The 12,138-nt window shown below is 38.5% G+C and overlaps 1 protein-coding gene across 4 annotated transcripts in view; it reads left to right on the forward strand.

Annotated features, from left to right (window-relative positions):
* MCC (MCC regulator of WNT signaling pathway) overlaps nt 1–12,138 on the forward strand; it is a 407,992-nt gene that overhangs the window by 68,655 nt on the left and 327,199 nt on the right. For all 4 annotated transcript variants that reach the window (XM_070571261.1, XM_070571264.1, XM_070571262.1 and 1 more), the window contains exon 2: nt 3,577–3,824. In XM_070571261.1, the coding sequence (XP_070427362.1) occupies nt 3,577–3,824 (248 nt within the window). The remainder of the gene's footprint in view (nt 1–3,576; nt 3,825–12,138) is intronic.

A 12,138-nucleotide genomic window follows, 5' to 3' on the forward strand; every position in this document is an offset into this window, starting at 1 on the left:
TGTAAAATGGGGATAATAGCACTTCTCCTGCAGATTTGTTAGTTGTTATTGCTGGTTCTATATCTCTATGCTGAAAGAATTTAGCTTTAATTTCATTTTTAGAAACTAGCACTTCTATTTAAAGATTACAATCAGAACTAATTTAGTAGAATGCAATGTATGTTGTTTTTGATCTTTTATATTAGCCTTTCAATGGCGCAGACCTTTTAAATGAAAATGCAGCATTACGCATTCTCCTCTGAGTTGGCGTTTCTAGAACACAGATCTTTTCTCTGAGCTGCTTTTTGTAGAATGGGACTGCTCAAGCCTGGGCAGAGCTGGGTTTCTCAGGAGGGTGCCCAGCGTTCATACGTGGCCCACAGGCGGGGAGGAAGGGCTGGCCTCTGCAGACAGATTGCTCCACTTAGGGAGGCGGTCAGTTCAGTTCAGTAAGCAGTCTTCTCCCCTGAGCAGTTTGTGCTTAATTACTAAAGTCTTAACCATGAAACTTGGGCATTGTGAAAGATCTATGATCAATAATTATAAAATAATCATAATAATGGCTACTATTTATTGACTCCTTAATATGTGCCAGGAACTATGTTAAGTGCTTTGCATGAGTTATCTCATTTACCCTCAGAACAACTCTATAAGATAGGAGCTATTATTATCCTCATTTTTATTTTTTAAAGATTTCATTTTTCCTTTTTCTCCCCAAAGCCCCCCGGTACATAGTTGTGTATTTTTAGTTGTGGGTCCTTCCAGTTGTGGCATGTGGGATGCTGCCTTAGCATGGCCCGATGAGCGGTGCCATGTTCGCACCCACGATTCGAACCGGTCCTGGATTGGGCCGCCAAAGCGGAGCGTGCGAACTTAGCCACTCGGCCATGGGGCTGGCCCCTATGCTCGTTTTTAAAACCAAGAAAATGACATAGCAATTTATAAAAGTAGTGTAGTACATTGTAGAAAGTTACCAATAAAAATAGGCAAAAATAAGAAAATGAAAACACTATATTCCTACCATTCAGAAAATATTAGTGTTAACATCTTAGTGTGTGAACTTTTGGATTTTATAAAACTTCTTTGTCTCCCACCAAGCCTAATTTTTAAGATTATTATCTAAAAATATAAAAAAGAAAATTTTATTTTAGAATGTAGACTCTGAACATGGCCCTTTCTTTCTGTTTGTATTCCTGATTTAGCAGTTGTAATCATCCCAATGTCTTGGATGAATCCAGCTGAATATCAGACAGGTTGTATTCAGGGAAGGGCAAAAAAGATAAGCATATGAATGCATTTTTAAAAAATTATTTCAGTGTATCAGTTAGATATTGCCGGGTAACAATCACAAAATCTCATTGTCGTAAACGATAAGAATTTTACATCTTAAGGTCAGCTAGAGTGGCTCTTCTTAGGCTACAGGTCCACAGGTCGGCTGAAGTGGCTCATTATGGGGCCCAGCCTAGTGGGTTAATAGCTACGATGGTTTGTTTTTCTCATAATGATTGCAGAAGCGGAAGAGGACAAGCCCAACTAAATAAACACATATCTGCTAACATCCTAGGGGCCAAAGCAAGTTAGATGTCAAACCTGAAGTTAAGGGATGGGGAAGGACACACTTACCATGAATGTCCTTGATCCTGAGGGCAAGACAAGGGTAAGGATATATAACACTACTATAGGAGAATGAAAAATTAGGACTAATAATTTAATCTACCATCCCCACTTCTGTTTTTAGTTTTTTTTAAAGATTGGCACCTGAGTGAACATCTGCTGCCAATCTTCTTCTCCTTCTCCTCCCCCCTGCTCCTCCTCCTCTCCCCCCACCCACCAAAGCCCCCCCAGTAGGTCCTTCTAGTTGTGCTATAGGGCATGCCGCCTCAGCATGGCCTGATGAGTGGTGCTAGGTCTGCGCCCAGAATCCGCACTGGCGAAACCCTGGGCTGCCGAAGCAGAGCACATGAACTTAACCACTCAGCCACGGCCCGACCCCTACCATGCCCACTTGTATGTGTATATTTATTTGTTCATCCACCTATACATCTACCTTACAAATAAAAAATATAAATACATACACATAGGCATATATATAATATACATATGTACATAGACATACACATGCACACAAGATAAAATAAAACGTAGCTGTATGTAAAAATTATTTATGAAACGTGAAAATGGATGGCATATGGAAGCAGGGTGACCAGCTAAACAAGTTAGTGTAATAGGCTGAGTATAAATTGAGAAGGTCTTGGAGAGTGTTGTACATTTGGAAAACACAATTAAGAGTAAATATAAAAGCATTTCAGGGGCAGGACCAACAGAAATTTGATGATAAATTGGACACTGGGGACCAGGGTGGGGGAAATTAGGGGTAAGATGGAGTGAATGAAAAAATATTAAAAATATCTACAATTCTATGAGCCTGGGGAACTTGGGGAGATCACAGTAACATTGACCAGGAGAAGGAATTTGTGAAGGGTGAGAGGAAGAGAGGTGTTGGTCTTAATTTTCACTGTTAGGTTTCAGGTATCAGCAAACATCAGATTGGTCATGTTCTCAAGACGATTGGACTTTAGTGGTATGTTGAGACAGGGATGCTAATTACCTTTGTTTGTGACCATGGAATAGTTCCTAATGTCTTTCCCAGGGCTTCAGTGTTGTAATCCTTTAACCTTTATTGAGATGTACAGTTAGAACTATATGAACAAAATGTTTCACCAAGGAGCTTAGAACGAGAGAAAAGAACAAGACTTATATGTCAGGGGTCAAATGATGTCCTCCAATTAAATGTTCTTGGCCAGCATAGTGTTGTTGTTCTTCTTCTTGTTCCTTTTTTATTCTTTTTCTTTTTTTAACTTGAGAAACTATAGGCCGGATGTACTTCTTTAGTCCAGCCACAGACTCCACCAATCCCTTTTGTCTTAGATCCACCCCCTTCACACATTTATGTTATGTCCTAGTCCTGGAAGACATTTGGGATTTTGATCCCTGCTGTAAGTCTTAGGGCTTACTAATTGCTGATGGGAAGGTGGAAAATAGTCAAAGAAAATCCTGAATAACCAGAGGTAGACAAACACTGAGTCGTGAAAGTTAAGATTAAATAACATGTTTAAAGACGTACTCAAATGAGCTGATTGGTCCAGAAAGCTGAAAACCGAGCTTGTTAAAAATCTGTGTGGCTCTTTTACAACTTGACTAGATTTTAAACTCTGCCAAGAGTAGAAACAATAGCTTTTCTGTGTTCTGAAACTTTATCTTAGGGTGAGATTACAGTGCTATACTCTACAGGTGCTCCATCGATTTCAAAAGAAAGAAAAGGAGGGAAGGGCGTGGAGGCAGGAAGAAAAAGAGAACAAAGGATTTAAAATAGACTCACTCTTCCAAATAATAATAGCGTTCTTGTCTAGAATAACCCTGATGAAACAGATCTTTTCGCACACTTACACTTTTCTAGAAGCAATGAGAAAATTGGAAATAGGTTTACTATGTGTAGATATATTCAAGAGATACTCCTTTCTTTCTTCTTCGTTAATCACTTTATCTAGCGCAAATGTCTCTCCTAACGAGTTTTCCTCTGTTCAACCCCTTCCGTAGAAATGACTTGTTGATGGTTTGTCGTCAACTGAATATGGAAGAGTCTGTGGCTGAGATCATGAACCAACTGGGCGCAGATGAAAATGGGAAGATTTCCTTTCAGGATTTTACAAGATGCCGCATGCAGCTCGTCCGAGAAATTAGGAAGGAGGAAGTAGGCCTTTCTGAGAAGTCAGACAACTCCTGTAAAAAGAAGCAGCTGAGGGATAGAATTGCCTCCTGGCCCACGAGCAGTGACAACAGTTTAGGTAGGTACAACCAGGTGAAGTTTGATAGTGCTCCGCTAGCCCTCCTTTGCGACCTCTGTACAGGAGAGTGGCCTGCCCAGCCTGGTGCTGCTTGTCCCTGGGCTGTCTTCTTGGCCATACTTAGCCTGGGTGAGTGCTCGCTGTTTCCCCCAGTTCTGTCCTATAGCTTCACAGTTCCTGGTTTACTGCTTTCCTTATTTTAATTCTTCCATTTTCCAAGTGTAATAATGCATTCAACTAGCTGTTGGAAAGGAAAGGGCAAATTGGTCTGGAAAGGTGGTGACTGCATCAGCAGGCCTTAGAAACTACTTGGGGACCTCTCACAATTTAGTGCAGTTCTATGCAGTGAGGTTTTTAAAAACCATTCCTTTTTTATTTAATATTTAAAAACTTTTCTACAAACATAGTTTTCCTGTTTATAAGTATTATTGTGTCCTACTAATGCAAGACAGGCAATTGGAAAAGAAATTCTTAAAAATGTTGATAATTATTAAAGCTGGGTGGTGGGAACATGGGGTTTATTGTACATATTTTTGAGCATTCAAATATACATATATTTAGTATGTTTGTAATTTTTCACAATAAAAGATTGAAAAGAAAAGAAAAGAGGCGTCTAAATGGGATAGCCGGAACACTGGGACAGAGAAAAATATCTAAATTTTCTACCTATACTTTGGGGAGTTTTTTTCCTTGAAAATGTGTCCTGGATCTCTCTTTCTGTTTCTTTGCTTAGGTAGATCTAGTGGTAAGAAGCGAATTTCCATGTTAATTGTCCATTATTGTTAAATATATACTAATTATCATAGATAATTATGTAGTGCCCCACAACACACACACACATACACACACACATCCTGAACAATGCTCCTGGCAGTGGAATAATTGGGAACGTTATTATTGAGTAATTCAAATAATAAAATGTCCATGTATGCCCCCATGCCTTACTCTCTTAATGGATTCAAATCAGATGTCTGGTAATGCATGTGCTCTCAGCATAATATGTAGAAATATTTAATTTTTGAAATAACATTTTTCCAAGTATTAAAGTAACATATGCTCATTATAGAAAAATAAGGGAAAAAAGGCAAGCAGAAAAAAATTAAAATCACCCTTAATATCTCACCATTTGGAAATGATAATTACTGCTTACATATCTCTCCTCCCTCTCTCGCTTTCTCCTGTGGGTATGTGTGTGGTATGATTTGTAATGGTTGTGTGATATAAAATGGACACTCAGTAATATTTATTAAATGGAACAAAGGAGTGGAATTCTTTTTGCTAAGCTGTATTTTCTGACTTTTCTGCTAAGAACATGGACTTCTTATATAAATACATAAGCACACACGCAAACATATTTGAAGGGTTAGGTGAATTGTGCTGTCGTCCAACAACTGAATACCCTACAGCCATTAAAATAATATACATGTGCATCAAATGTGTATATAGAAGAAATATTTTTATGGGAAAAAAAACTATAGTGTCGAAATCTGTATTTTATGAGTAGTGTATGTTTATAAATATTCTAAAAGGAACACGTTTAATAGAATTGCTGCCCACATCTGATTGGTTTGACCAACTCCTAAGATGGCCCCAACAAGAGAAAGGGTTGAAGAACAAGTCCCTTTCCTCGTTTTCTGGAACTGTGTACCCTTGGAGAAAGAAGAGTACTGAGAGGAGGTGAACCACAAAACGTGTCATGAACTGAGGAAATGCCAGCAGATGTGAAACCTTTGACCAGGTTATCCTGGTAGGTAAGGCTTCAGAGTCAGATTATTTGAGTGTGAATCCTGGTTCTGTCACTTATTACACGACACTAGGCAAGTTACTTTAATCTCTCTGTGTCTCAGTTTCCTCACCAAGTGTAACATGAGAACAATTATTGTTATTTGGAGGAATACAGAAGCTAATATATATGTAAAGCATATAAAACAATGTCTGGCACATAATAAGCATGAAATACAAGTTAAGTGAATATTGTTATTACTATTACACCCAGTTTTATTTCCCAGAGATGGTCACAATTACAACTCATATGTTGGCAAACAGCCTCCTATTCAGTCTAATATGAATCAAATACATTTAAAAATCTACAATAATTGAACAAAGAATTATATGTTCAATTAGTCCCTCTCTTGTCTACATCATTAATTTTTCCTCCCGGCTCTATCCAGATAAACTCTAGTGTCTCCCATCTTGGGATCCAGGGAAGTCCTTTCCTGACTCTGTGTCCCTTCTAACTACTGCCCCGCTTCTCTGCTCCTCTTCACGGCAAAACTTTGTGAAGAGTTTGTCTTTGGCATCTGACTCCTCTAACTACTCCCTCATTCCAGCTGCTCTTTAGTCGCTTGGACATCTCAACACCCCATTGTCCACATTCTACCGTTTTGGCTTCCTTTTCTCAGTCTCTCTCTCTCTCTCTCTTTTTTTTTTTTTACTCTTCTTTTCCTGTACCACTTCCAGATTTAGAGGTGCCTTGGAGTTACATTCTCTCCTAGATGATCTCATGTGGTCCCATGGTTTTAAATGTTATTTCTGTACAGTGACTCCCGAATGTATATATCTAGCCCTGCCCTTTCCTATGAGCTCCAGAATCTGGTAAAATTGACACATATTCCTGGATATCTTACAGACTTAACCTTAACATGGTCAAAAAGGATTTTCGATAATCTTCTCCACCCTTCCACACAGTCATTCCTCTCCCAGACACCCTCATCTAAGAAATATCACTATCCACAGGTTTGCTCAAACCAGCAAGTCCCATTGTCTCTTTTGCCAAAGTTCATCCAGAATCTGTCTACTTCCCTTGCTCTCCGGCTACCACCCTTTTCTAAATCACCATCATGTCTTGCCTTGATTACTAAAACAGCCTATAATTGGCCTCCTTGATTCCTCCCTTGATCCCCTACATTTCATTCTTTACTCTGTTGTCAGAGTGGTCTTTTAACTTAATGAAAACATGCTTAGGTCATTCCCATGTCTACAATGCTCCATGGCTTCCATATCACCTAAAATAAAATCCAAGTTCCTTGCCACAGTGTGGCGTATACCCACCACTCTAAGGGACCGTACTGATCCCTTGATTTATTGTGCGTGCTCCAGCCACACTGGCCTTCCTGCTAGTCCTCTAACTTAGCAAATTCAGCCATCCTCCAGCCTTTGCCCTGGTTCTTTCCGCTGATCTAGAACACTCTTCTTTCTAACCTTCTCAATGCGTGGCTAGCTCTTTCCTATTATTCAGGTTTTAGCTTAAATATTCTCTTTCTAAAGAAGCCTTTCCAAACTGACGTAACTTCTCCTCATTCACTCTTTCACATGCCCTTATTGCTTCATACCACTTATTCTTATCTGACGTTATATTCTGTACTTACTTGAAGACTTGTTTATCTATCTCCCTCAGTACAAGAGAAGTTCCACTAGAGTACTGATGATCTTGCTGGGGTGCTGCTGTACTCCAGCACTTAGAACAGTGCCTGGCACATGGGCGATGCTCAGTGAGTATTTGTTGAACGAATGAATGAATGAATGAATGAGCAATCTGCTGTGTTCGTGCTCTTTTAGGGATACGTGGAAGTGCAATGCATGATTCCAGACACTAAGGAACTTACAATTTAATTGTGGAGTCATAAGCACGTGCCAAATTAAATAGCAATAAGGTTTAGAGACACCGAGACTTTAGAACTCATTGAAAGGTACAGAAGATAAGGTCTGTAAGGAGATCTAAGAAACACTGTGAGCAGGAATTTCAGAAAAGGGTTGGGATTTTACCTGGGACTGTGATATGCAGAGTAGAAAGAATGTTGTACTGTTGTAAGAAAAGCCTAAGAAAAACTTAGGTTTAACAGTCAAGTGTCAGAAAGACTTTATTGTCAGCCCTGACATTTCACAGCACATCTGTAGCAGGGAGTCGAGTTGGCAGAAGAAGACTTGTCAAAACATTGCATCCTCAACTTGGAAGAGGAATTTCAATGGATTCATTTTTCCCAAATATTTTCCACAGAATACTGATTTCAAAGAATGGTCATAAATATTACATGAAGAAAGAATTCCTTTGCAAATATATTTGAAAACTTTGGGTTAAACTGGATTAATGGTTTTCTTTACTGCAAAACATCTCAGAAGCTTTAATATGCTAATATTTCTTCTGACTCTCCAGGATAAGAATAAAATATATAGCATTTTTCACATTTAATTGACCATAAATTTTTATTTACAAATCCTCTTTGGCCTTGCATTCTTTGCTCAAATATACTTTGGGGGAAAGTTAAGATATCTGAACAACTAGGTCATAGTAGATTTTTATACCTAATTTAAGTCATCTTGGAAATAATATTTTAAAATTTTTACATCTTACATAAAATTTAATAGTTGTGGTAATAACAATAATAAAAATGGTTAAAAATTATTAATATTTACTATGCACAAGGCAATTTGCTGGTCACTTTACTTACATTATATGCTAGAAAGATAAACCCTACATTCACCACGGAGTTGCCATGGGACTTAGGCCACACTCCTGATTATCCTGATCTTCAGTTTTCTTACCTCTAAAGATAGAGTAGTAATATCTGCATTATAGGGTAGTTGGAAGGACTTAGTGAGATATTACTTGTAAAACTCTTATACAGTACCTGTTCATGTTAAGTTTTCAATAAATAATAGTGTTATTATAATTATCTAATCCTTGCAACTACCTTCCAAGTTTAGAATAGAATCCTCCTTATATAGAGGAGGACACTGAGAGTCAGAGAAGTTAAGTGACTTGCTCTAAGCCACACAGCTACTAAGGAATTGAGAACACTAAGAAGCTGCTTATTGAAAGAGATGATTCTTTGAGTCCCCTGCAACTTTTACTTAGAAAAACTGTCTCGATGACCAAGAAGCAAACTAAAAAGAACATTGCCTTGGGGGCCAGCCCAGTGGTATAGTGGTTAAGTCCACACACTCCATTTCAGCAGCCCATGGTTCATGGGATTGGATTCCAGACATGGGCCTACACACTACTCATCAAGCCATGCTATTGTGGCGTCCCACATATAAAATAGAGGAAGATTGGCACAGATATTAGCTCAGCAACAATCTTCCTCAAGCAAAAAGAGGAAGATTGGCAACAGGTGTTAGCTCAGGGCCAATCTTCCTCACCAAAAAAAAAATATTCAAAAAAAAACCACTGCCATCCAGAGGCCACTCCCAGAAATTACAGATACATGGTCCCCAGGGTCTTGAGGAGGGATTTGAGAACAATTCCTATTAGATTAAGCCCATCTCTTTGGCAGCAAAGTGACAGCATACATTATACCAAAAGAGTTATGAGGTTTTGTGTATGCTGCCTAATTAACCAATGGAAAACAAATAATCTAAATTCAATACAATCATTTGTAATTTTCATTTTAAAAATTTGTGATTTAACAATTTTTCATTTTAAAATTTAAATTTAGAAAGTTTAAGACATATTTAAAAAATTGTGGAGGCTGGCCCAGTGGTGCAGTGGTTAAGTTCGCATGTTCTGCTTCGTCGACTGGGGTTCGCCAGTTTGGATCCTGGGTGTGGACCTACACACTGCTTGTCAAGCCATGCTGTGGCAGGCATCCCACATATAAAGTGGAGGAAGATGGGCACGGATGTTAGCTCAGGGCCAGTCTTCCTCAGCAAAAACAGGAGGATTGGTGGCAGATGTTAGCTCAGGGCTAATATTCCTCAAAAACAAATTTGTGATTTAACATTTTAAAAATTTTCTTTGTGTTTAGGAAAGACTCTAGAGTTTAAAAAAATCCCTAGTGTTAGGTATTTCTGTATGTTAGCAATTCCAACAGAGCTTTTATTTAAATGTGCCCTTTTAAATAAACAGATTTTTACTTCAACCGAACTGTAAACTTTACACATTTTTCCCACATATTTGTGTCAAATGTGTGAATTATGTGAAAGAGGTAGTGCTTCAGGATGATGACCCTTGAAAAAAACACTGGATTGCCCGAGGAGAGCCCATATATGCCTTCGAGCTTGCCTAATGTGGTGTTACAAGTCTGTGCTTTTCAGATCTTTGGGGACACTTGTTTTTCTTCCTTTGGTCAGGCCTCAGAGAGCCCAAGAACTTATTTGAAATCAAATCCCCATGGTTTTAAAACATTGTTTAAGACAGCAGACATTAAAACCTGCTAATTAATACAACTAAATTTAATTTATGCTAAGATTAGAACACTGGGCACAGTGTCCAATAACCTATACCTTCAAAGATGCTTTATTGGCTTCTGTGATGGTCTTTTTGTCCCATCTGAAGTGTAGCCTTCCTTACTGCTCTGATAATGCCCCTGTGGTCCAAAAGGAACATATAAAGTACTGATGTTTCTCAGAGAAAGTAATAGCAAGTGTTTTCTTTAACAGGAACTCAAAGCAAAAACTCAGATCAAAGAATATATGGTTTAGACAGGAAGGACTCCAAACCCCACAAGCCCGAGGGAGGAAATGTAAGGAGATATCCTGATTCTTTGGCAGATTTAAAGAAACAAATAACCAGCCCTCTGAATTTTAGTTTATTATCTTGCTTTAAAAAGAATTAAAACCACAATTATTTAATATATACAAAACCTGTCTAGTCCTGACATATTCCAGTTTTCTGGAATGAATGTTACTCTTAAATATTGTTGATTTTTTCCTCTGATGTAAATATCTTTCTACACCCTTAAAACAGGTTAAAGTAAGTGAGACAAGAAGACATTGTATTGGCCCTGGTATGTAGGGTTCTGGCTGGTGAGTAAAGAAAATCAGAAGTGTTTTAAGTCCCTATCAGCCCTGGGTGAGCAATTAATAATTAACAGAGAGCATTTTAAATAAAATCACTCATGAGAGTGATTCATTGTTTAAAATACTATCCAGCTAGCATAAAACCAGACTAAAGTCACAACTGTTTTTAGCCTCAATTCAATGTTTCAGGATGTTTGTTTGTTGTTGTTGTTGTTTTACATACTCTAAGCCCTGTGTCATGTGGTAAACAATATGTTTATTTCATTTATTCTACTCTTGAATTGGTAATTAGAGTAGCCTTCTAAAGTCTTTAAGTAGTAGGTCCTATTTTACGCTCTTTAATTGCATACTGAGAATACTATCAAGCAACTGTCAGTAGATTGTTCTTTAGATTTAGTTTGGGTAGACTTGGTCAGTTCTTGGATTAACTTAGTTCACTTGTATCTCTTTATATTCATCATTGTCCTTCCTGTCCTCTAGCAGTCCCTAATCCGTATTCATTTGTCTGTTTATACTTCTCAGATTGGCACTGCCATGGTCCAGATCTGAGTCTTCCTCCCCATCTTCCCTATCAGTGCAGTTTCCTCCTAACTATTCCTTCTGCCTGATTTCAGTTGATGCTGCTATGACTTCCTAATATTTTTAATATGTGTACTCATGGTAAAATGCACTTTCTCTTTTTTCTACTTAATAGATTCTACTATGTCATCTCTGAAGTCTTTTGGATATCATGACTTCATACCATCCAGTGGGCTCATCCTATCTTATCCCATTTGTTCCCCATTACTTCCGCTCATGGACCCCTATCTTCAAGGATGCTAGCCTTCTTATTGATACACACTCCTCAAATCTACTTCTTGAGTTTTCCTCTTTCTGTACTATATTAGTTAGAGCTTTTTAGTGACAATTGGCAAACACCCAACACTAATACTTCAAAGGAAAAGAGAGAGAGAAAGAGGAAGAGGGAGGGAGGAGGAAAAGAGAGAGAGAAAGAGGATATGAATGTGAATATATTGGAGAATTCTAGCAGTTAGATCTATCATGGATGGATCCAGAGGCTCAAATGCCATCAGTCTTCTTCCCTCCATGTCTCAATCACTTCCTTCAGAATTGGCTTTATTCTCCTACTCCTTGGGCATCCAGCAGCCTCGGGCTTGCACCCATTCTGTTGAGTAACCAGAAGAGAAAAGAGTGATCTTCTCTTCACAGTAGATACACAAAAGTCCTGAAAATTGGTCTCACTGGGTCTTCTTGTGTCGTATACCTATCCCTGAACAAGTTCCTCTGACCAGAAGAATGCAGTGGTCTGATTGGCCAGGCCTGAATCACACATTCAACCTGTAACAGGGGGGTGAAGTTGTCTCTATCCAGATCATATGGACTGAGAATGAAGAAAGGGGACAGGGAATCAAGGTGCTGTCAACAGAAGAAGAGAGAGTGGATGCTGGACAGGCAAAAAGAACAGATGTCCACCACATGGTCCTGTAATGTACATCTTGCCTCCTTCCTTTTCTTTGAATATGTACTCTTGCAATCCTCAAAAGGCTTTAATGACACTACATAAAACTGATATGTA

Source organism: Equus przewalskii, chromosome 13, assembly GCF_037783145.1.
Source record: "Equus przewalskii isolate Varuska chromosome 13, EquPr2, whole genome shotgun sequence".
Classification (NCBI taxonomy): Eukaryota; Metazoa; Chordata; class Mammalia; order Perissodactyla; family Equidae; genus Equus; species Equus przewalskii.